Here is a 25,864-nt window from a genome sequence, read left to right as displayed (position 1 = left end):
ATGATCTTTAAGGTCCTTTCCAACTCTAACCATTCTATGAAAATGCTTCATCATATTTTCACAGTTAGAAGTACACGATCCTTCTTACCAAATACAGAAGAAAAATACTCAAATGAAGCTTATTGCATTTTTTCCAGCACTGATAGGTTTACTGTCTCTAATAATGGTTCTAGGTCATGAACAGTTATTTTATGTATTTATGTTATTTTCTATCTTAGTAAAATTCTGGGGTTTACAGAGTAATAAAATAACGAGGGTGCAAAAAGAATTGCCCCCCCCTCCAATTACACCCGTTTCCTCCATGCGAGGCGACAGCCCGTCACCTCAATCACAGAAACGCGGCGCAGACAAAAGCGCTGCACGAATATTCCTCGGGGGCAACTCCGGCGGGGCGGAGGGGGGACACAGCCAGTGCCGGGCTGTGCCTCGGCACAAGGGGGAGCTTCCCCCGAACCCTCGCCACCCGCCTCCCCGGAATAATTGATTTTATTAAATTATTCATCGCCGCTTCCACTCGGCGCGGACCTCTGGTGGGACGCCGAGGTCACCCCCGCCCGCCCACTCTCTCCCTCCTCCCAGGGTCCCTGCCGCAGCCCTGGCCGCTGCCCCTCCGCCCCCCGGCACGGCGGCTTCCCGGCCTCGGCCCAACCGAACTGCGCCGCCCGGCCCCGGGGCAGACCGGGAGCTGTAGGCGCCCCGCCGCGCTGTCCCCGCCTCCTATTGTCGCTGCGGTGGCGGCTGCCGGCGTTGGGCGAGGGCCGCGGCGCACTCCTCCCCCTGGGGCCGAGCGAAAGGGGCGTCGCCGCCGCCGCCGCCATGGACGGTTGTTGTCAGTCGCTGGCAGCGGGTTATGGCGACGGCGGTGAATGAATTCTCCGGGCGGCAGAGGGAAAAAGAAGGGCTCAGCCGGCTCCAGCTCCGCGCCCCCGGCCGCCGGGGCCTCAGCCTCCTCGCCGCCCGGGCCGGCCCCCCCCGTGCCGCCGGCGGGGGCGGCGGCAGCGGCCTCCCCCCACAAGCGGAACCTGTACTACTTCTCGTACCCGCTCTTCGCCGCCTTCGCCCTGCTCCGCTTCGTCGCCTTCCAGCTCGGGCTGCTCTTCGCCTGGCTCTGCGAGCGCCTCTCCCGTGGCGCCCTCATGGCCGCCAAGGGCAGCAGGGCCGGGGCCGGCGACGCGCCCGAGCCCGGCGGGGCGCCCGAGACAGTGCGGGCCTGTCACAAGCGGGCCTTCGAGTGTATCTCCATGGCGCTGCGCATCGACGAGGACGAGAGAGGTAGGGGAGGAGAGGCAGCCCCCGGCTGCGGGGGGGAGGCGGGCCGGGCCGGGCCCGGGTCGGTCCGTCGGAAGGGAGGTCGGGCAGGGCCTGCTGGCCGTGCGCCCGGGGAACCGGGGCTGCGGCTTTGAGTTAAAAACGAACAAAACCCGCTTATGTGAGAAATGCCGGTGGCGGAGGATCTGTGCGGGAGGGTGACGGCCTGACGGTGCTTTGCCCGCCTCCCCCCCCGCCTCCCCCGGACTGAAAAGCCGCGTTTCAGACTAATTTCACAGGCAAAACAAGTCTTTGCCTTTCTCTCTGATAACTTTAATTTAAAGTTTTTGATGCGGAGGTCTGGGTGAGGCGATTAAAAATCGGGGGGGTGGGCTGGAGTATGACTGTAACTAGCTTTGGGTTTAACCACGGCAGCCGGACAACAAAAGCACCAGGGACAATAATAAGGGTGCATCCTTTAAGGCAGGGATGTTGACATGATGTTCTGACAGACGGTGTAAGTGTTGAAGTGAATCTTCAGGAAACTTGGCCCCCAAACTGCCCATTTGGAGTCATCTGACTTTTAAGGAAAGCAATATTTATTCATATTTTGGCAGTTGCTTTTTAAAATGAATTTTCTTAAAGAAGCTATCACTATATGACTAGAAGGTGTTAAGGAGTTTGTTTAAGGTTTGATTAAATCAAACACAGGAGTGAGGAATTTTTTTTTTTTTCTGTCTAGAGGATTAAAAAAAAAAGCAATTGCTGGTGCATTTGGTTTAGCCGTTTAGTCTAAATGCAGCAGCACAACTCTTGTTAGCATCCAAAAGGCAGTCCTTAGGGGTACGCCGTGCTGGGTTTTAAAATGCTCTGGAAACACCAGAATACTTTATTATGCCCTTTCAGTTGAGCTTTAGTGAAACTACTATCCTAGAGGAGAAGGTTAAAAATATAGGAATAGACCTTCAAGAGAAGCTACATGCTGAGAGCATCGTGAAAGCGAGGGATGTGTCTTGCTTTGCATTGAGGGTTTGGGAGTGTCAGCGATAACCTCTGGGATAAAAAAAACCCACCGTGGGTAGCAAGGTTAGTCTAGAACAGATGTACAGCATAAGAGCACTGAGGGTCATAGGAGCAAAGCATGAAAGAAGGTGCCTCTAGTGTAAAACTTCCGTGTTCTTGATGATTGCTCTGTGAAGAGTAGCTAAGCCTTAAATTGTCAGGTGCCTTTTCCACTGTTGTGGCTTATAACTGTCGGTGGTTTGAAGGGTAAGCCTTCACATACAGATTTTAATCATGGGCTTGCTTTATAGATATTTTTAGAGTTGTCATATATGAATTAGATGCACAGGTCATACATCCAGTAAGAAAAAAAGGTCTTTGCTGCTAACACTTGCAAAGCTGTTACAACCCTGCAAATGCAATCTTAATTTTGCTGAGAAAGAACTCACTTTGCTTTAGTTCATAGATTTGATATTTGCTTATCTGTTTTTACCAGAATACATGCATACTTTTGAATTTATTTGATATGTAAACAAGTTTTTTATAACTTGCAACAGAAAACAGTTTATTAGGCATAGTATGTGAAATGGTTGGGATTTCTGGATTTTCTAATATCCTGTTAATTATGTGGCGGTTTTGCTGTTCTGGAAGCTATGTGCGCTTCAGTAATTATGATAGCACTTCTGGTAATTTTTATGCTTCTGAATTACTGTGGAAATTAATGTTCTTGTTTTGGTATTTTCAAAATCAAGCTTAACATCTCTTCCTGTGACTGAGAAGGTGCATGTGGTGGGTTGACCCCAGCCAGCAGCTAAGCACCCAAGTAGCTGCTTGTTTACTCCCCTTCATGGCACAGGGGAGAGAGTAGGAAGAGCAAAAGTGAGAGAACTTGTGGCTCAGTGTAAAGACACGTTAATAAGCAAAGGAAAGAGGTGGGGGGAAAAAAAGTGATGCAAATGCGATTGCTTACCAGTGCCCAGCCAGTTCCTGAGCAATGGCTGCCTTGGAAGACAGTCCCCATCCTGTTCTTCCTCTACCCAAGTTGTTATTGCTGAGCATTATATTATACTATATGATACGGAATATCTTTTTGGCCAATTTAGGTCAGCCATCCTGCCGGTGTCCTGTCCTAACTTCTTGTGCACCACCAGCCTACTCACTGGGGATCTAGAGTGGGGAAAAAGAAAACCTTGAGGCTGTGCAAGCTGTTCAGCAATAGCCAAAACATTGCGGAGTTATCAATGCGTTTTAGTCACAAATCCAAAACACAGCACCACAGGGGCTGCTATGAGGAACACTAACTCCATCCCAGCCAGACCCAGTACAGCAAATCACTGGCTTCTAAGGAATGTGACTTTTTTATTGTGTTTTCAATGTCTTAATCACTGAGAACTACTAAACCGTTCTGTATGGATTTAGAGCACTACCTTTGTAAATAGCTCGGTTTGGTGTATTGCTTTTTAAACTTCTCCAGTTAAAAGGTGGAAGTGAGATTTTAATGATGACCTTGGCATGTTTGTAACTGCTCTTCAGAATAGCAAAACAATTCGGGCAATAGCAGAGGTGGCTGGAATCACCTCAAATTTGATTTCTAATAGCCATAATCAACATTAGATTTACACTGCAGTCAAAACTGTTTCTATAGGTGATGGGGAGAAGCTTAAAGAAAAAAAGGCTACAGAATGAATCAAAGTCACTCAGCTTCAATGATTTAATTTATCTAGCTTTGTCCTTAACAGTCAGGATATATGAGGCTGGTGGAGAAACGGCAGTGATAAAATGATTCCCAAGGCATAGGAGGTACGTGACCTTAGGAAGGTGCTGCTCCTGTTGTTTGTGTCGGTAAGAAGAGCAAAGTGTGGAATTGTCTGCACAGGGTAACTTGCCAAATGTTATTAAAAGATTTTTGCATCTGGAGAGGAGCAAGAGAAAACCCCTAAGAGGATTCTAGAAATGTATTGAAATATTTTTACTGGCACTAAAATTTGCGAGAAAATAGGTTTGGGCCTGAAGTTATCGAAAGATTTGAGTGCAGAAGCAACACAATCGCTGGTAACTGGCGCTTAGGAATAGTTTTGTGAAACGTTATCTCTTTTGAAACTAGGGTAATGATATGTGAAGGTTTCATTGTAGGCATTTTTGGTTTTTCTAGCGCTAGCAGCTTGTTAATGCTAGTCAGGTTTAAATTGTAATACCTAATGTGCTGTATTCCTGTGTGGAAAGGCATGCTTAGTGTGACATACTACCTCGCAGAAGTATGTTTCCATGTGCAGGCAAGTATCTTTTTAATGCAGAGTATTTGTAGAAGGGGAGCAATATGAAGTAGATATTCATATCTCTTCAATGGGTTATTCTCTGTCATGGTGTCAGATAGTATAGGTTAAGCATAGGCGTGTTCATGGTTGTAATTGGTGTAATATCCATTTAGGACATCGTTGGTGCGGAGGCGTACTCTAATTCTACATGTACTGTACTTCATATGAAAGCTGACATACACCTGCAATCCAGCGGTTTCACGATAGGATGAACAAAGAAATACTCCCCTATGACAAACGAGCTGTTCTGTACAAAAGTTAACCAGAGGAAAAGTGTCTCATCTCACTCCTGTAGTATCTTAGACTTGTCAGTTTTGTTCTTGAGTTTCTATGCTTCTAGTGTTACTTTGATATTGGCTATCACTGGAAGATTAAGAGGCATGTCTCAATTTGATGTTCCAGAAAGAAAAACTGTTAATTTCACCATTTCTGTTGTGAGTGAATATGTGTAGGCTAGCTTTTTTAACCTTTCTTTTGGTGGAGGGTTGTTGGGAGTTTTGTTTTTTGTTTTGTTTTTTTTTGTTTGTTTTTTCTTCCAGGGGACGAAACTCTTTAAGGCGGTTGGAGAAGTATTCCTAAAATAGGCAAAAGTGATTTGAGGCTGGTGTAGTACCTGTTTTTAATAGAAAAGTTTATTTGAAACTAAGTAGATACAAAGTTGACAGTGTCCCTTTAAGTGTTTCTTTAAATCATAGGATTTTGTTCAAATATGTCTTCCTTCCTCTTACTTGTTTTACGTAGCATTAAATGGAACCATTCCTAAGCTTTAATTTATTACAGAAAATAATGGGTTCACTTCCTTTTTAAGCAGGACAAAAGGAACAAGCTGTTGAATGGTATAAGAAAGGAATTGAAGAACTGGAAAAAGGAATAGCTGTCTTAGTAATTGGTCAAGGTAAGCCAGTTTTGAGTTTTGTGGGAAAGATTTTGGTGTATGGCCTCTTCAAAGTGAGGAATCAATATTGTAGGTGCTAGGAATGGTCTGCTGAATGAATACTTGAGAATGCTTCTTATTCCTGTCTTAGCTGTAAGGGAACACCGGTCCACTTCTCTGTTCTACCTTAATGTTCTGGTCTATAGCACATGCAAATATTGCTCCAAATATTTCCAGACTATCCAAAATCATAATCAGTTCATGAACATTCTAAACTAAAACGTGTGATTTCTTATGTAATGGGAATGCCAAAATATTGCATTCTCATTTGATTTGCCAAAGTTGACAGTTCATGTTCTCACTTATGCAGAATTTTATATTCCCTTCAGTATAATTAAAAAAGAAACATCCCAATTTGGAATGGTCTAGCATTGTGTTTTGGCTTATGCCAAAATAGCTGAAAATTTCCAACAAAGGAAGAAAGCCATCTGTGTATATGGAAACATTTTAAGCTGTAGTGTAGAAGCAGGTACATACTATAGAGAAATAGGTGTCGTGAAGGACTTGCTAAGGATTTCTGTCCTCAAAACAATATAATAATAATAACCCAACCCCCCAGAAAAACCCCAAACCTGTGACTGCCTTTGCAGACTGCTGTTCTGTTCCTCAGCTATGTTTAGAAATGTTTGTGAACAGTATATCAGTATATGGTGACATGTTAATTATGCAACAATACTAGTGGCATTTGATACAACCCATCTAAATTGCACAGTTTAAAAAAAAAAAAAAAGCTTGACATGAACAGACATTATTTTTTAGGAAGTGGTGATATTAATGTCTGTAATTCTGTGTGTTTTGAAATGTAAAGGGACACAGTCAACTGAATTTAAAGCTGTTAATTTTGCCAAAGTGAATTATTTCAAATTGTACTTGCCTCTCAGTCACTTTTCAAGCATTGTAAAAATATTTTTTTATTCAATTTCTCTATAGAAAAATGCAGTGTCAAAGAAAATACATTAGGTCAGCATGAGATGTTAGAGAATATGCAAAGCAAAGCTTGGGTTTCCACTGCTCTATGAACATTATTGTAAAGCAGATAGTGTCAACTAACTTTAAATTTTTTGATCAAATAGAAAGCTTTAGGATTTTTTTCATTAGTTTTGCAACAAAGTTCCTTAGTGGAGGGGGTAGATAAAGGGTGGGAGAAAGAGGAGGGAAGGCTGGGTGTCAGTATTTTAGCACTTAAAAAAGTTGATTTGCCAAATTGTGTGTTAACATTGATTTTTCTTTGTAAGGTGAGCAGTGTGAACGGGCTCGACGTCTGCAGTCTAAAATGATGACAAATTTGGCAATGGCCAAGGATCGCTTGCAGCTTTTAGGTACCAGTTACAATTCATGACTTTGGAAAGTTTGTCATTATTTGCACAACTTGATGTAATGCATTCTTCTAAAATACTACTTTGATTTTTAAAGTAAAAGAGTCATTGTCTTTGTAAGGTCTCTTACGTTTAGCTTTTAGTTGAGAGTAAGTAATACTCTTTCAGTGCTGCTGTTGGATTTTGAAATTGGGATCTCATGATCCACTTCCCTATGCCTTAAGAAATAGGTGTAAAAGTAACTGAGAAGTCTTTATATCATGGCACACTTGACATAAACTGAGAAAGTCTTGACTAACTTGTATTGTAGTTAGTTTAGGATTTCTGTGTTAGAACTGTGGTAAAACTTATGATATATTGCTGATCGTGAGTACTAAGTGTGCGCTCTGTATGTGTAACCACTTCATGTTCTGTTAATTCTGATGTCACTTATATAACAATTTCCAGATTGTTGGTATCTACTGTAATAATAATTCTTTAGCATTATGTAGGCCATAAGGTTGTGAAATCCTGATTCTCGTAATTTTTATCTAGCATTAGTCTATTTTAAGACTAGCGGGTAAGACCACTTCTTTTCAGAAGTGTTGTACAGTTTTAGCTGTATCAAAATTAAGTGTTGTATATAAGCTCTTAATGGACAGAGTAAAACAGGCAGGATTGGAAATGGCATCTTATTGTGTGTGATAAACAAAGATCCCCCCCATCAAGCAACAAACCAATAGCTTTGTGTAGTGCATCCTCTAAATTGAGAACTTAATGCTTTCAGTTCAGGCAGTGAAATGAAAGTAAACATATTTTCTTTTAAATTGCTCTTTTAGGAATGTACTTGAGTTGAACTTGTGTATCTGCAGCTTTAATCTTGCACTGTGTTGTTCTAACTCCCCAGCCTAGGAGCATATAGAGCAGACAGAAAAACTCAGGTTCTTTTCTCCTCTTACGCTTTGTGGTTCTGTGGTCCTAACTGGGCATTGACAGGGAAGTTTTGACAACCACAAGAAAGTGAATCCCTTTTGTTTCCCTTGAGTTTCTGGTGTCCTTAGGTCTTTTTGGAAAACAAGTGAAGGGAACGTGGGGTGAAAGAGGTTTCCAGCTTCTATGCATTGTTACGGGTGCTTGTCGGTAGAACCTTAGTATATGCAGAAAATATATTTTCTGTTCATTAGGGTTAAAGGCTGATTTCTAGAGGTAATATAAACTAGGGAACAAAAGAGTGAAAGTGATAACATGCTAACAATCTTTGATAAGGTATGGCTTGTTGCTGATAGCCTAATTACAAGTAACTAGGATTTCTTTAAAAAATTTACTGTTTTGAGGTAGCAGTGTCTGTATTTTGTGGGTACTGCTTCATCCTTGCTTGTGTTATTGCAGTAGCGCTTGCAATGCTGATAAGTTGCTAACTTGCTGTGCTCTGATTGAAAAGATAAAAAGGGTAAACATTGCAAAAAAACTAAGTTGGAGTGAAGCGGGTACGTTCATCTCTACTACCAGAATAGCTGGTAGGATAAAAAAAGACTTAAAGTAGACACTAATATAAAATATTTCGTCCTGCTTGCTAGACAGAGATGTGATTGCAGGCTGCAGATTGACACCATTGATGGGAGTGTGTTGTCTGATCACACCCATGTGCCATCACCATGTGTCATCACACCACTGATGCCTTTTAATGTTAGACCAAGAGGATGTAATGTAGCTACTTACTTTGGATGATGGCTTTATTATTTTGAGCCCTATCTTCATCTTAAGTCTAAATTACTGTATCGTATTCCATTTTAAAGCTGTACTTCAGCCTGAAAGCTCAAGTTAGTCCTGGTATGTTTCAGAGCACCTCAAGGTGACTTGATCACTTTGACAGTCCAGTGACAATATTGAGTTGTGCTAGCTGTCAGGGGACTTCCAGATTATACCGTTATACCATATACCACACCACTGGTGGTGGCCCCTGTGTTTGACACAGTTCAGGGTGTGTTAACTGTGCAGTTACTTAGATGCGTGGGTAAATCTTGGTCTGATGGTCTTCATAGACCTGATCTGTCCTGGATGACTGATCACCCATGTTAGAATCATTATATTTGATATATTTAGAAACACAAGAGGATATTTGTTTTCTACAACTGATACATAAAATTCAGCAGTTTGCCATTCCTAAAGGTACATAACTACAATGTCCAGTACAACACTATTCAATTCTACCGCTATACATGTGTTGTACGAATCTGTATTCTCCCATTTCAGACAGACTTTCTGTAGGGGAACAGATTTCTATCAGCACAGGTGCCTTTCTGTATGTGTAGCTTCAGTATTTTGGTTGAAGGACACATGGCACATAATTCAAATGTCTTTCATCAGGATGCTTTTTGGTAATAATTCTGCCCGTGTATAGATATGGGCTTCAATGGACACCTTTTGGGATTCTTCCACTTTTTTGGAGCTGATGGTGTTTTTGCTTCAGGCTTGTGTTACAGGGTAAGTGGTTTTTTGTTTGTTTGTTTAATTAGTATTGCCTAAGTAAGGTGATGGCTGCAGTGGTGTTTATTTGGTAGGTTTATGTCAACGTTGTATCATCAAGGAGAAATAATGAATGAGATTCTGTAAACATGTTTTTCCCAGTGTCTGGAGACAAAGGGAGAAAGCATTTAAATGGAAGGTGATAAGAGCGTCTTAATTCCCTGGAATAATATTTAATAGCTCAATTTATTTTCATTATTCCAGAGGGTTCTACAGCTACACTGTCTCAAGAAAAGTGATGTATTTGCTTTATGTAATTTTATGTGCAATATTAAAATTACATGTTGATGTGTAAAGTGATATGAATTGAAACTGGACAACAGTTGGATTACATTTTTTTTGTTGCAGTCTTGGAGTTCCTGAATATGTGGAACTTGCTAAACCATTGATAATTGTGGTAAACCCCCAGCCTCAAACTGTAGTGTTGAAGCAAATGGCATTTCCTGAATTCCTGCTCAAGCCAATTGATTTTATTGTGGTCACTCACTAGAAAGTTTGGGTTTTTTTGTAAAGTTCAGAAAAAGTTCTCCATAACTTAAACCGATTATCTAATGTCTTACCAAGTCTGTTAATACTGCTGTTGTTTCCTAAGCTTCTGTATGTGCTTTCCATTCAGATTGCATGTGCTGGGCAGGGAGTAGACTGTTCGGCTGACTCCTTCAGTGGTGCTGCACCCACTCAAATAGTACACTAGGTTTGTGGTCAGTCATACTAAAAGGACTTTCTTAGTCTCCTTTAGAAGGAGGTTTCTTTGAGTAACTTCTTGCAAGTCATACAAAGCTTGTGGTTGTTTGTAGGCTGTTCTTTTGTGACTAATTTTGTTGTTTTACTGTACCCGACTCTTCAATGCTTCAATTTAAAACAAAGAAAATCCTGGGTGCACATACTAATCTTGAACTTTAGCTTTTCATATGTGCCTGTGGCTACTAAGTTTTCACTCTAAACTGCATCTTGTTCAGTCTGGATATTATTATTAAACCATCACTTGAACTATTGGGTCTAAAGATACTTTTCAGGGAAGCTAAGCAGTGAGTGGTCAGGGGCAGGCAGAAAAAGAAAGGAATGAAGCAGAAAGACTGGAAAAAGATCTGTAATAGACAAAGAAACAGAAGCAAGGAGGTGTTGTGGCTTATTGGTTGTATGATCTGCAAGCTCTGAATGTCAGTTCTTCCTCCAGTCAGGGCATTTATGATCTTGGCCATGCATATTTTTGGTAGAATTCGGCTTCTTTTGCAGTATGTGCTTTCATGTTGCCAGAGGACATCACTCTTCTACTTGGCCATCTGTTTTCCTGCAGCTTCTTGGTACTCTTATCTCTTGGAGGAGAGGTGGAAAAAAAAAGGGGGGGGGGGGGACACAGTGTGACAATATATGCCTTGCATCCTTACAAAACATGTTTTGTTTTTGCAAAAAAAGGGGTGGGTGTGTGAAATAAAGGTGGGAGAGGCTGTAAAGTGCCCCAAAAGTAAGGCCTAGAGGCTTTTAACTGCAGTGGGAAAAGCAGGAATGGTAGGTGAGCTGCAGAGAACAAATAGTCCTGAGACTTAATTCGTGTTTTGTGTCGTTTGCAGCCTTACACCTCTTTGACTTATGCTTTGGCTAGTTTATCATGACATCTTAATTTATTGCTCCTTAATCTTTAACCTTATAAATCTTGTACTCAAATGTTTCTGAAGTTAATCCTCTTAAAGAACACAGCTTGAATGCAAATTTTATTGACTTAATTTCAAGGCAGTTATATTTCTAAATAGACATCTTGAAAGACATCATTGTTATGTATATATATATGGTGTTTTGCTTGAACAGTTGAGGTTTCTGTAAAATGTTGACTGGCTGTTACTACTTAAGTGAAACATTTAATATGCAGGAAAGTGATGACTCCTTGCAGTTGGTCAAAAGTAACACCTTCGGGAGGACTTTCAGAAATGGTTTATCAACACAAATATTTAGTAAATGAAGTTGAATTAAGCCTGACTATTGCTTTTGGGAAGTAACTGTAATCAGTGGACTGGAGAGGTCGTAATTAACTCAGCCCTAAATGACTAGTTTTAAAGCTGTTTTCGGTCATGCTCATACTGACAGAACTTTCTTAGAAATTTGCTAAACATGTAGAATAGATAGAAGTAGTCCTTTTATCTTTAACCCTGTATCAAGTATAACAAAGCCAAACTTGACATTTGTGTGTTCAACATACATAAATTTTCTTGGTTCATTTTTATTTTTTGTTTGTTTATTTTTGTCCTTTTTCCTCCCTCCCCCTCTGTCTACAATGTAGAGAAGCTGCAGGCAGTTTTGCAAATTTCCAAGCCGCAAACGGAGGTCTATAATGACAGTACTAACCTGGCATGCCGCAATGGACATCTCCAGTCAGGTGGGTTTGGTTTTCCCAGCGCCTATTGAGGGGATGTCTCTCAGTTTCTGGTGTATTACAGGGAAAAATATGCAATGCTATGTTCTGGCCCCGCCAACTTAAAAAAAATTGTTTTATTTGTATTTCTGTTTTTAAAGGCTTTATATAAAATACATTCCATCCTTTCTATGACTTTGACAATACTTTGATTTTGTACTATTCAGTTCTCTCTTACAGTGACTGTCCTAGAATCCAAAACTATTTACTAAGACAACATTTTAGAAAATATTTCTCCTGTTATATTCTTAAAGGAATTACATTAAACCTGTTTTAGAAAGTGTCAAAGTCAGTGTAGGATATGTAGATTATATATTGTGCTCACTTAAGTAGCTCTTCCTTTATGATATTGTGAGAGTGAATGTGCATGTGCATTCAGCTGCTTTAAATTTTAAGGGGTTTTGCTCCGAGAAAGTGATAGATGATTAAAACGGAGTTGGGGGGAGGGGGAACAGCTCTTGGTTTTTTGTCAAAGAAGGTTGTTTTTATCCTTTCCCAGAAGACTGCACCAGGGATACTAAAATACCACAAGTAAACTTGTTTGTCTGTACGCAGGGAGTAAAGTTACTGTGAGATTTGTGAATTTTCTTCAGGGAATGTTTTAAGCCAGCAGTAAGCTGTTGTCACAACTGCGATCTCAACTGATAATTCGTATAGTAGACTACGGTGAAGTTAAATAAAATAGAGAGCTAACAAGCAGTGGAATTCGTAAAGCTTGTCTACTGAGTCAAGAGCAGTATTCAGTTTTTAAAGTAACTAAATTTGAAAGTTAGTATAAACACATGCTTTGTGTTTGTTTTTGTTTTTCCTAGCTCCATTTCTAGTTCTAGTTTGGTTTTATTCTTTCTAATGCATGAGAAATTAAAGTAATGGAAGTATGTCATGTTAGGTACCTTTAGAGTAGTGTATGTGTGGTATTTTTTGTGAACTGCATTTGTCAAAAAAATGTAGTTAAAATGGCTCTTCAGTATAAATTCCTATGTAGATTGAGCTTGAGAACTCTTTACCGTAAATGATCCAGTACAACTCTTGCCTTTTTACCTGGTTGGCTGGAGATTAAATGAACAAATACATGCATGTACACACAAAAATTGATAACATGCTCCATCTGATTCAATATGAACAGCTTTTTCTTTAAACTCTTTCCTTTATATGTTTTTGTACCTTTTTCTGAATGTATCTCAGAATTGGATGCAGCAGGAGAAAGTTAGACTGACCTTTCACTCCTAAAACTGTAAATTTGATTAAATCTCTTACTAAGAAAGCATAGAATAGCCATTGTCACCTGCTGGAAATGAAACGTTTTGCCAGTTCTGTGGCAGATGTTTTTATTTACAGAAGTTCCTGTAGCACCAGGTGGTAATTGTTGGTAAACTTGTGGAAATTGGTATTAGTCAGTTTACCCATTTGGAATGATATTCCTGCTGACTTACAGAAGATGGACGACAGAACCACTTCTGCAAAACTGTGTAGGAAAGGGTAGCAGAACAACTGCAAAGGGCGATGGTCTTTTGGGGATGCTTTTTTTCTGAGAAAGCGTCTTCTGACTTTCTGGAAAGGAATGTGGGCTAATGGAGAAACTTTCATTTACCAGGCTCAGTGGGGTCTGAGAAGAGACAGAAGGACTAAGGATCACGTCATTAAAAAAGTGTTAGGTACCAGGCATCTTCTGAATTACTTTGAAAAAGACTTCAGGAGGCTTGTTGCATATCTATTTGCGTTTACATTGTCATAGGTAAACTTCACACTTATAACTCATGGAAGTTAGAGTTTACCCAAAGTACTGAACAACTTCTGCAGCTATGGGGTCCCTGGTAGTACCAGGAAAGTCATCCTATTAATTAATGTCTGAGTTTCTTAATTGGCTGGTGCCTATGCTCACTCTCTCTCATTCTCCGTCTCCATTTTTTTGGAGCGTGGAGGGGGGGAGTCTTGTTTGTAAGAACATGCTGGCGCTACACTTTTTTCTTAAAAGTACGTGACTTATACATGTCGTAATAAAGATGGCATTTTCACACAGACAGCTGCAGTCATTTAAAACTGCAAAGTAGATGACAAATTTTTGGAAAACTGTACAAAATCAGCTTGCAGGCTACTTAAGAGGACTACTGTTTCTGAGAAAATAGTGGTAGTGCAGAGGTTCTGAGCCGCAGGGGTCTGGTATAAGCTTCGTTTTTCTGTCTTCATAAGGTATTACTTGTGCTTTTGTGTAATCAGGCTGGGCTTTTTAAAAGTCCAGGATTTTATGAATTGTGAAACATGGTCATTCATAGTTTTAACATCAAGAAAGTGCCTTTTTGCTCATTCTTTGGTCAAAAAGTGCTTTGCTTTCTTTCATTTGCCTTCAAAGGCCAAAGTCTTTACAGATGTTTTTGCTGCTTAATTCTGTCTGATACTGTATTCTCACAGCTATACTGCACACTTTTTATATTTCCAAAATGTTACTGATTTGAGATTCTTCCTTCTTTGAAGATACTGTTTGCGTCAGCCTTTCAGACCAATTTACTTGATTGTAAAGTACAAATGACTACCTATTCCTGTCTTCCTCATTTCATCATTTCCTACCTTACCTGAATAGCTGGAGATTTTTCTTGAAAGTTTATCTGATAGATTTATAATAAGATTTTATAAGACCTCATTACAGCAGTATCGCCTGCCCTTCAGTTGCAGAAGGCTATGCAGTAACTTAAGAGTAATAACAAGTAGCCTTGACCCAAAAGTTTATTTTAAAATACATATTTATTGTTTAATGTCATCACTCTTGTTATCATAGCAGTTTTAAATTAGATGTGAAACAATTTAGCTGTATTATATTTTTTCCTCAGACACGCATGTTTTTCTTTGCATTGTGGGTTGTTGTTTTTTGTTTTTAAACTAGCTTGGGAACGAGATTATGCCTGTCTTGCCAAAGGCAGCATTTATGAGTTTTATTAACTTATTCACTAGGCATACAATACTGATAGTATTACGTTAATTTCATTGTGCCATTTTACAGTTAACATGTAAATCTCAGCATGATACACGATCAGAGAAAGCATTAAATTTCTCCCTCTTATCACAACATTAGCACCGTGCAAGGAGCTAGTATTTTGTCTCATTTTTCACTTGGAAGGATTTGCTGGCATGTTTTTAATAGCGGGCATATATTGGCAATGTTTTTCAAGTTGCAAAAATTCTACTCTTAATAATGACGCTTTTAAGGAGTTTCCTAAGTAGAAGAACAAGTAGCAATAAGATAATTTTTAACACTGTAATTTGGTAACAGTAGATCTTTGACATGGCTCTGTCAATTCATAGAGGAGAACAACTCATCTGTGTAGCTGTGCTGCCATTTGAAACGTGGAACTTGTCCTTGTTAGTTGCTGAAGCTTTCTGCTAGGTAGCTTTTATTACTTGAATCTACCTATTTCAAAAATCTGAATATAAGCTCTGAAGGAATTACTATTTTGGGGCCTACCCTGAGTGCTGATCCTGAATTGTGATCAGTCTTGCTATTGCTACATGTATTTTTCTATGTAATATTTGCAGAAAATGTATAGCTAAGCAGTTTAAAGACTTTTTTTTTTTTACATATACAAAGTTACAGACAATTCTAGACTAGTGATTTCCCCCCCGCCCCCAACCTAGGGTCCACAGACCACATATAATGACTTCTCATAGTCACTTTATATCAGTTATCAATAGGATAAGGATCTTCGGAGGAGTATTCCCTGACGATTTTTAAGGTTTCACAACTAAAGTCTGGAAACTGTTCTGCAATACTGCAACTGCTGCTGCTTATTTTAATTTGTACTTTTTTTTGATGCTTGAGAAATTATAAAACAGCAGGAAGTTGTTTACTAACATATGCCTTAACCTGTTTTAGATGCACAAAAGAAAATATAATTGGTTTGCTTTTTAGAAATACAAAGCATACTTTTATCTTTATTAGATAAATAAGCTAGAGCTGCATGCTTCCCAGATTGTTTCTGTGTTTCCAGGTGTGTAGTATGATCAGGCTTCTCTTAAAGTTGTTCAAAAATATCCTTACTTCACTTTATTTTTAAAAACAGCTACATATAATAAATGCAATTTAACATTCCTCTCTGTAAGGGAGTCTGAAATTGGGCACCTGTGTCTGCAGCTTATCACAATTTAACTAATAGAAAACCTCAGACAAAATTTTTCTCTTTGTTTGTTGTGTATATATTTGTATGTCAGTTTAAAATTGCAGGGATGCTTTCAGGACCAGAGAGTTATTATTTCTATATGATCTAGTGGTGTTAGCTTGGAGCTTTAAAGTAAATTATTCTGTCCAGTCAAGAATTAGAGAGTAAAATCAAAACGGTTGAGCCCCTGTTACTGTCCTATAAGTATTTATGAAGTAGAAAATTGAATTGTTCAGTGTTTCAAATACACTTGAAAAAATGCCACGGTCTCTCTTTGTGATTAGAACATATTTTAGGCACTTCCTTACTGTTTTATGCGGAATGGTGAAACATTTGGCAAAAGGCTGCTGGAGATATTACAAAGGTTTTAAGACCACTTGCATCATATTTTCAGTCTTTCAGCAGGTGACAGATACAAATAGGTAAGAAATATGTTTTGGGGGTTTTGCATTTGTTACAGCAAAATATGTATTTTACACAATGAAACAGGAGGGACTATCAGCCTGACAAGTGAGTACATGTGGTCTTAAACACTTCATGTCTTAGGTGAACTTCAGATAAACTGTAATTCTGAAAAGTTTGATCACATTTTTATTTACTTAAATGAAAATTTGTACATAAAATGAAGTTTCCCTCTGGAGTTGATACTGAACAACTACGTTCAAGAGTAGTTCATCAGTGTTTCTTTCTGTGCTACCCATCAGGACTGACCACAGAACATGGGTAAACTTAGTGGCCTTGATTCCTGGAGGTACAGCTAGAGTAAATAGAGAAAGGTTTAACTACAAATTACTATTTCCTTCCACTCCCATATTTCCAGCTTTCCGAAATATTCCTTACCTGTGCAATTTTATGATGCTCAAAATTGCAATGTGTGTCTATCACTCTCAATAGATGGGAAAGTGTGATAATTGAGCAACATGTTAGGGTGAATGAGATGCAGAAAAACTACTTTAGTTTTTTGAAGTCTTCCCATGTTGACTTTAAGCCAGCAGTGCAAATGAGGATGAAGAAAAAAACCAAACCAACCAAACAAAAATCAAACAACAAAACTGAGTGCCACCGTTTGATTAAATTGTATCAAAGTGCTGAGTAGCTAGGTTTTTTTAATGCTGCTTTTTGAATTTGAAAGTTACTAAGTATGCTTAATTATGAAGAGTTTTTGACTTGGAAATTCCTGTGCAGGAATGACTAAGTAAATTTAACCAGCTCTGGATCGGTCTGTGATTTAGTCAGTAGCCAGTTTTGGGTTGGGGCTTCTTTTGTTGTTGTTTTTGTTTTGGTTTTTTTTCAGTTTGCTTGTTTTTTAACAAGAAATGTCTTGCAGGTAAATGTAGTTAATTATAGTCTTTGTTTCCTTGATTTTTGCATATTGATACATCTACATTGTTTATGATGGCCCCTGCAGAGTTTCTTTGACTCTAAAAAGGGGTAGATTTGTGACTGAAAAAGGCTTTAGAAGCTTGTTACACCTGGACAACAGCAGGCTCTGTAATGATGTGTAATAGGCTTTTATGTTTAAAGAGGCTGAGAACATGGTAGTGATTAACTAATCTTTCCATGATACTGTTTTGCTGAAGTATCCTTAGTTGAATTTTTTAAACACAGCATTCAAAATTATGAGGCTTTCTACTTAAAGGATTTTTCACTGAACGGCAATATTAAAAATTCTACATAGAGACATTAACTTTCTTAAAAATCAGAGTTTTTTGGCCCATCGCTTAAGACTAACAAGACAAACTGAGTTGAAGATTTCAAAAATTTTAGTGAAGTTTTAGCTGAAATCCATCTTGAACTTCCTTACCTCTGATGCTGTATTTCTCTTATCTAATCGAAAATCTCCTTCATCCTTTTAAAAGGATATAAAATAAGACAGTATTTACAGTTTTCTTTGTAGAAAACAGTACTGTACTAGACAGCTTACAGTACCGTATTCTCACCACAAAAAGAAAATCCAATCTGATGCTGTGCTCTAATCGTTAACCAGCCTGACCAACCTGCATGCTTGCTTTAGGACGTTCTTACCTCTTAGTCTCTGTTTCGGTGGTTTAAACTTGCCATTTCGGTGCCAAGGAACCTTATTTTATCATGTATCCCATACGGAGAATGTAGAAATCAAGTGCTATTTCACTTACTCTGGACAAAAATGGCCTTTTGTAGTTTAATCACCTGTGGTAAATATGTTAAGTTATATCTGTCACCAGATTTGAGACCTTCCTGCTCCATCATGGAGGTCAATTAGAGCAAGTATGAATGGAATGTGTGGTGGTGTTTAAATTCAGTGATACGATATTTTAAGACATAATTATAAGTGTAGGAAAGTAAGCTGCTTCAGAGGTGTGTCCATTCAAAATTTCTTTACTCCTTGAGATTCCTGAAGTGAAACAAACTTGTAAGGAAAAGCACCTGATAGCTGCTTGCAGGTAGAACTCTTAATTTTCCCAAATTGAAGTGCCTTGGTGAAGATTCTGTATGGAGGGTGCTAGATAGTGTTAGCTAGCATCCAAAGTAACCAGCTTGCTAACATCAGTTAAGGAATGAACGCTCTGAATCTAATGGCTTGAAATTTGGGGATTACTATAATGATGATTTTTAGGAGTTCTGGGGAAGGAAAATCTTCTGGCTTGTGTTCTGTCATCTTCTGTCTTAAGGAATAGATGATGTTCTTCCCTTGTTACAGGATTTAGCCATCTCCAGCTTTTCTAAGATGGTTAGCTAGTGTTAGTTTTGAGAGCTCCTAAAAATTCAAAACTTAACTTTAGGAAACAGATGAAGTTAATATCCCCTTAAAAGTAAACCTCTTTAAAAACTTGTATTATTCTGCTGTAATACTGTATTATATGTGCCAGCCATGCTATCTTCAAGTTAGAATTGATGGTAAAAGTATAACTGCTGAAAATGTTCTCATCACTGGTTTTCTTTATAGAAAGTGGAGCGGTTCCAAAAAAGAAGGATCCCTTAACGCACACAAGCAATTCCCTTCCTCGTTCAAAAACTGTTGCAAAAACTGGATCCACAGGCCTTTCAGGTCACCATAGAACTCCTAGCTACAGTGGGATATCATCATCTTCTGTGTCTAGACCAGCACCTAATCCTGCAGCTTCAACTCACAAGGTATGGTGAGGATAAATATAGCAATATACACTTGGAAAATCAATGTACATTCCAGAACAAACTTTGGATTTACTGCCTTTATTGCAGTATTGTAGTAGCAAAAAAAACCCCGAACCCCTAATTTTTTGGCCAAGCGTCTTGAGCTGGGATGCAGAGTGGATTTTAGAAATCAGGGGGTATTGGGTGGCTGCTTGGGCAAATGGATTTTGATTGTAATCACAGTAATAAATTATAATACTTGTTTCGAAAATTTCATGGGAAACTGGGGGAAGCTTATCTAGGAGAAAAATAAATATTAGTCCCAGTATGTAAAAGATGGAGGAAAACCCCCTATTACTCCAGAACTACAGATTTTTTTCCCCCTATAAGTTCCTTCTCTTCCAAAGCACGCATGCACAGATTGTGTTGCAACCACGTTGAAAAGCAAATTACAGTTAGATTGTGACTTAAATACAAAAGTAAGTCCTATACTAATAAGACAGAAAAATGCTGCGTTTCTTTTGACCCATCTCTTTCCCTTCCACCCTTATCTCCCGCACTGCTACTCTCACAGTAAAGTAGAATAAATAGCAGAGTGGACAGAACAGAAGTGTGGTTAAGCATTATAGCTGCTATAATACGAAGGCTTTTAAGTGTCCTGTTATCAAAGTATGACAGTGGTAGAAATTCTTGCTTATAGCTATGGAAATCCGAAACAGTTTGTGATGCTCTGTTTCTAGTGTATGCTGAGGGAAAATATCATAGTTAAATATAATGAATTATCTTCAAAAAACAAACAAACAACAACAACAACCAAACCTGAAAAAAACAACCAAAAAACCCCAAAACCAAACCAAAAAAACCCTCACCAGCGTATCCTGAGATGTTCTACTTGTGGCTGAATATGATAATATGAATTGTAGGAAAATACAGCATCAGGAATCTGGTATTCCTTAACGTATTACGTTTTACTGGAGCAAATGAAAGGTACAAGTAATTTTCTTAACAGTCTGCTTTAAAAGTATCAAGTTGGGGTTTTTGTTTATTTTCTTTTTCCTCCCCCCTCTCCAGGCTGCTCCTAAAAATAGCAGAACAAATAAACCTTCTACTCCTACCACTGCTCCTCGAAAAAAGAAAGACTTGAAGATATTTAGAAATGTGGACAGTAATCTTGCTAATCTTATCCTGAATGAAATTGTTGATAGGTAAGTCTGAAGAAAAGTAGGCTTTTTCAATGCAGAAAACCATTTTTTCTCTCAGTGCGGTCTTGTCCCCTTGGAATGAAAATCAGTACTTCTAGTTTGTTGTGGTTTTCTGTGGGTTGTTTTGGTGAATTTTTCTGTTGTTACTTTGGCAAAACAATGAAAAATCAAAACAGAAATGCTTATTTTCTCAAAGGCTTATCAATGTAAGTTGTAGATTTCCTCAAAAGGGTTCTGTATAAATAGTCAAATGCATTAAATTAGTCAGCTGCAGCTGAAAAAGAGTATCTCATTGTTAGACTAATTAGTATTCCATTTCTTTGTCAGTGGTCCAGCTGTCAAATTTGATGATATCGCAGGGCAGGAGCTGGCTAAACAAGCTTTGCAAGAAATTGTTATCCTTCCTTCGCTTAGACCTGAGGTAAGCAACGGGGTTTTGGTGTTACTCTGTGGCAGAATCAAAGAAATGTATTGTGCTTTACATGTGAGGTGCTGATTCTTGAATCCTGTCTTTACTGGTTATGACTGCTGTCGATAGCTGTCCTGGAAAAGGAGAATGAAGAGGTTTTGTGTTAACATACTACCATGAAATTCCTTGTCTTCTGGTTAGTCAGTGTTGGAGAAAGTGACTGAGGCAATAGGTTGAACAGTAAAGCAAAACGAAAACCAAAAGAAACCCAGTAAATCACAAACCCCTAAAAACCCAAACAACGACAAAAAAAATCCTGAAAATTTGTGACACTGACTGTTCTAGATGTCCATATAGGGTTGGACATACAGCTACGGCTATGTAAAGGACAAAGCTCAGAACTGGAAGAGTGAAACAGATAAGACTTTTATAGGTAAATTAAGTCATAACGCTATCTGATTTGAAAAATATTAAATTGGTATTGTGGTCATGTTCTCTGTGGATGTTGGTTAGACATTCTGAATAGTCTATTTACAGCAGGAGAGGATACAAAAAAGTATAGTAGCGAACAGGCAAGTACACTGAGGTGTATAACATTTGAGGGCAGATTACTTCTTCACTGGGCTGAGTGGAAATTGGTCCTTTAGGGTTTTGTTTTATTTTATTTTTTATTTTATTTATTTATGAGGTGGTACCTCAACTACTGTGACTGCCCATATTCAGGTTCTGGTCTATATACTACTGGAAATTTCTGAGCTGCTTTTTAAAATAAAATTAAATTGGTCATTTTTCGAAAGCTGGACTCTTGTAGAAATTGCATGCAATGATTTATTGCGGTGTTGATTATTCAAGCAAGGTTCCTGTTTGTTCTTTTTTGCTTGCTTGTGGGTTTATTTGGTCACATTGATGGGTTACTGGAGTTGTTCTGTGGTCTTCCTTTAATGCAGTTTCTGGTTTTGAAGCATTGTGGGGAAGAAACCCTAAACCTGGCATAGCATCACAGGAATAGTAGGCCTGATGAAAACAAAGCTTTGGCATCAAATATGTATGGTCTGGTATTCTTATGCAGAAGGAAAATGTCATTATACTGTCTTTGTTATTACAGTGCTTTAGTATGTCAAGTTTGTTGTTTAGTAACAGTAATACAATGAGCTGGGTGGGAATGACTTTGAGATGTGAGGCTTGGAATAGTTACGGCTCTCTTCCAATAATAGCTGATATTTTTCAATTATGTGTTTTTCACATTACTGTAGCTATCAGTGGGCCTGACCTTGGTGTAGGTTGAGGTATACCAAAAGACAGAAAATCCTGTGGATTTTTAAACTTTCCTTGGAGGAAAAGAGGTTGGTTTTCTTCCTTGTAAATTAACATGATAGATGTGGTAATTATAGGGCAATATTTAGTCAAATACTACTTCAGTTTTAACCTTAATGAAGTTTTGAACTCAAATTCCTATTTAAACATGCCAATTAATGGTATTTTTGAAGTAGAGCAAGAGTTGAGGTGAATGAATAGAAAACACTGGCTAGAGACATGACTGCAAACACTTCATCAGTAAGATGCTAATAGAACAGTAGCAATTAGTTCAGACCATGTTTAGTATGATTAGTCTGTTAATAAAACTTTAAAAGCCTAGTGTGTCTCAGTGATAAATGGCAGTTGTGGCTGAACTGTGGTCAGTCATCTTGAAAACACTACACTGGTAGTGGAGCCGGTTTTTATCGTGGATATTGTGGGAAGGAGCGCCTGCTGACAAGGGTGTTTGGACACGGTGTTATATATAAGTCACTCCCTGTTATTCCTTTTGTTTGTTGGAATTATTGGAAGCTGGAATGGAGAAGTGCATGTGAGGCCAAAAACAGAACTCTGAAACCCTTGAAGAAAGTGGTAAAGACAAAGTGCTGGGGAAAACAGGCTGCAGGATTAATTAGAAGAGATCTACTTTATGAGAATTTGTAGATTTGCTTGTTGTGATGCTACATACGATGAGTGCAATTTTGTAGTGTAGGAAAGATGAATCCAATGCAAAGCGAGAGGGAGGAGATTATTATCAGTAGCATCTAGAGAGAGTAGGTGGTTGTTAAGTAATATTTTAAATAGTTTTGGTCAAAGCTTATGTCTTCTCAAGTTTCATTTAATAAATAAAAAAAAGAGATGAAGTGGTTCTTCCATATGGAATTAGTAGGAACATTCTCTAACTCCTACTACACATGTGTGTTTCTCCCCTTTTTAAGTGGAATTGATGCTTTAAACTTGTTAGGCTGGTCTGCCTTGAGGAATGTGTTACTGCCTTTTGTACTCATGTCACAGTGCCTTTATGCACAGAACGATCATAATGGAATTTAACTGTTGTGTGGGAAACAGTAGTGACATGCATTAGGTCAAGTTAGTAATAGAATGTAGTTCTCTTAAAACCCATACTGCTGTAGCACGGCTACTGTTGCTGCCAGTGCTAGCCAGTGAGCCATTCCTCAGTCTTAAACCATTTTCTTGCAGAGGTAGATCAACATTTTCTTTGAAGGTAACTTACGATGATGTACTTTTCAGTTATTTACAGGACTTAGAGCTCCTGCACGTGGATTATTGCTGTTTGGCCCACCAGGAAATGGGAAGACAATGTTGGTGAGAAAATTATTTCATGCATGAGTTGGTGGGCGTAAAATGTAACCATGAGGTGTGTCTTTCAGTTTGGGTGTTGGAGTAATAAACTGTATATTCTTCTTGGATAGGTAGTGTGGTGTCAATTTAATATAAGAATGCAAAGTTGTTCATAACTGTGGATTTTATAGGGGCAGGAAATTGCTAAATTGGTCTCTTTAATTTTCTTCAATATCACAAGTAATATTTTGAAACTTAAACTAGCAAGTCTGAGTTTCATTTTCAGAGAGAGTAAAAGTAACATGGTTAGTTGTTTGTGTAGAGCAGTGATAATCACAAATGGTCTGCTGTGCACTAAAATATACTAGAAGTGCATTTTGGAAAAGGGGAAGGAGCAGAGTAGCAAGAAAGGGAGTTGTCCGACTTCCACACTACTATGCAAGGAGCGTAAGTGCTGTGGAACTGTCTGGCTGCTGCTTGTCTTCTCAGCCTGATGTGCTCTGTTCAGGGGACTGGAGGGAAATGGCTGTGCATCAGCCAGGGAGCCATGCATGTCCTGATGCAGCTGAGCTGGGCACATCATTCTGCATCACATGGCGTGGCTGCAGCTGCACCCTCCCTTTGCTGATGCTGAGGCTGGATCAGCTCTGAAGCGTGGGAGTGTGAATGCTGAGCAGCTCACTTTGCCTAATCTGTTATGTTTTACATACTGGAACATAATTGCTAATCACTAAAATTAAACTGTATAACCAGGGAATATGGTGAAATTGTTAAAGAAGAGGGTACTCCATGTGAACATTCCAGCTGAACTGATTTATTTTTTTTCCCTAGATTTCCTCTGAAAACAGATTTTGTATAGATAGGGTACAGAGGGAAAAAAAACAGAACATAATTTTTAATGTGATTTGATCCAGCTGCTACCCTAAATTAGTTAAAACTGTTTAAAATGTCTACTAGGATACATCAGAAGGAGCTGGAGACTTGTGTTCTTCAGTGAGCAAGTTGTAATTGGCTATGGAGATGATGTAATTAGACAAGTCCAAGGGAATTTTGAAAATTCTCTAGTGGTTAGACCACTCACCCGTTCTTATTTATAAGTGACCTGTACAGAAGTTTTCTGTAACATCTACAAGGTGTTCCTTTTGAAGGAATAGGGGTTTTCAAAATCGTCAGTCAGGACAGGAGTGCTAGCTACAGAAGCAGAGAGGTATCTTCAATGTGATGTTTTCAAAAGTACTTTTTTTCCCCCCTTTTCTAGGCCAAAGCAGTTGCTGCAGAATCAAATGCTACTTTCTTTAATATAAGTGCAGCGAGCCTAACTTCAAAATACGTAAGTAGCAGATATAAATTATGTTGATCTGAAAACACACACATGCTGTTATCGGGGCTTAAGAAGGCCACAGGCTTCTGATGAATCCTTGGTGAACTGTTAGCCTATAGCGAACATAAAGTTTTTAAAAAAGTATATGTGAAGTAAAAAATTTTGGTTTGTGCTTGTGATAACTCAATGTCAAAGGCTTTTGCAGATCGGGATGACCCTGGCTGTCTTATAGATGAGCGGTTGTATATTTCTTCTTTAAAAAGTAAATAAAATGGGTCCCAGCTCCTTTCACTATGATAATTTAGGCACCAGAATCTCTTGACAACTCAATTGTTATCATAAGTGAAGTTGTAATGTGTGTTTTAAGACATAAATAATACTGTCATATGTAATACTGAACGAGTGGTAATCTGAGTGTGTATGAATGGACTGAGTATGGTTGGATATCAGCAAGATTTTCTGTAGGTCCTTATGTTAGGTCTCTTGTAATAAGTACTTTCTAAACCCCCTCCAAAAACAGTTTATTGTTGTTTTAGGTGGGTGAAGGGGAGAAACTGGTGCGTGCTCTATTTGCAGTAGCCAGAGAACTTCAGCCTTCTATAATTTTTATTGGTAAGACCTTAAATGTTGTTGATTTTGTGTATTTTCTTAAATATTTTTCTTAAATATTAAATTGGAATCATTGGGTAAACTTCTTTGGGTAGTTCCGCAGTGTAGACCAAGTGTCTCGGATATGACCTGCTGGTTAACCTGTAGTTCCATATAGAGCATATTAGATTGCTGTTATTTAATTGGTGTTAATAGTGGGAAGAAATGCCTCAAAAACACGAATGCTGTACTACCTTTGCAGAGTAAGTCCATTTGTGTATTAAACTTCAAAGATGAAATGGGATTTTTGCTTGTCCTGAGTTGCAGTTTATTATCAGCAGGATTTTTTTTTTCTCTCCTCTGTGCTTGGTGTTACATATTCACAGGCCAACACGTTATACAAGCTTTTAAACTTCACTAAGATCTGTCTGTCTCCTAAGGAGTAAAGATCTGATCTGTCTTACTGGAGCCCTGTATTAGCAAAAGAACTTAGACAAAGATGAAGACTTTAATGTTGTATGCTTAATTAAGATATATTTCTTTGCTTTTCAGATGAAGTTGATAGCCTTTTGTGTGAAAGACGAGAAGGTGAACATGATGCTAGTAGGCGTCTAAAAACAGAATTTTTAATAGAATTTGATGGTGTAAGTATTTAGTCTTGGGTATTGTTTGATTTAGGTGAATTGGCTAATGTAGAGGGTGCCAGTACAAGCTACAGATGAAACACAAATAGGAGTTGGCTGCTGGGCCTTAGCTCTGTCTCTTCCCGCTCCCCCTG

At 38.8% G+C, this 25,864-nt stretch overlaps 1 protein-coding gene across 6 annotated transcripts in view; it reads left to right on the top strand.

Moving 5' to 3' along the window:
- The first annotated feature begins 730 nt into the window (after positions 1–730).
- The window catches only part of SPAST (spastin), a 36,702-nt gene continuing 11,568 nt past the window's right edge, over positions 731–25,864 (top strand). Inside the window, exons 1-11 of one of the 6 annotated variants that reach the window (XM_074579933.1) lie at positions 731–1,272; positions 5,377–5,460; positions 6,735–6,818; positions 11,596–11,691; positions 18,802–18,989; positions 20,040–20,173; positions 20,498–20,591; positions 23,127–23,201; positions 24,436–24,507; positions 25,035–25,110; positions 25,639–25,730. In XM_074579933.1, the coding sequence (XP_074436034.1) occupies positions 867–1,272; positions 5,377–5,460; positions 6,735–6,818; positions 11,596–11,691; positions 18,802–18,989; positions 20,040–20,173; positions 20,498–20,591; positions 23,127–23,201; positions 24,436–24,507; positions 25,035–25,110; positions 25,639–25,730 (1,401 nt within the window). In that variant the 5' untranslated portion in view covers positions 731–866. Of the gene's footprint in view, positions 1,273–5,373; positions 5,461–6,734; positions 6,819–11,595; positions 11,692–18,801; positions 18,990–20,039; positions 20,174–20,497; positions 20,592–23,126; positions 23,202–24,435; positions 24,508–25,034; positions 25,111–25,638; positions 25,731–25,864 lie in introns of all 6 variants that reach the window. The other 5 variants (XM_074579932.1, XM_074579935.1, XM_074579934.1 and 2 more) reach the window with 5 other exon arrangements.

Source organism: Larus michahellis, chromosome 3 (assembly GCF_964199755.1).
Source record: "Larus michahellis chromosome 3, bLarMic1.1, whole genome shotgun sequence".
Classification (NCBI taxonomy): Eukaryota; Metazoa; Chordata; class Aves; order Charadriiformes; family Laridae; genus Larus; species Larus michahellis.
The sequence above is the reverse complement of the archived record's forward strand: the minus strand, read 5'-3'. Positions and strand labels throughout refer to the sequence as shown.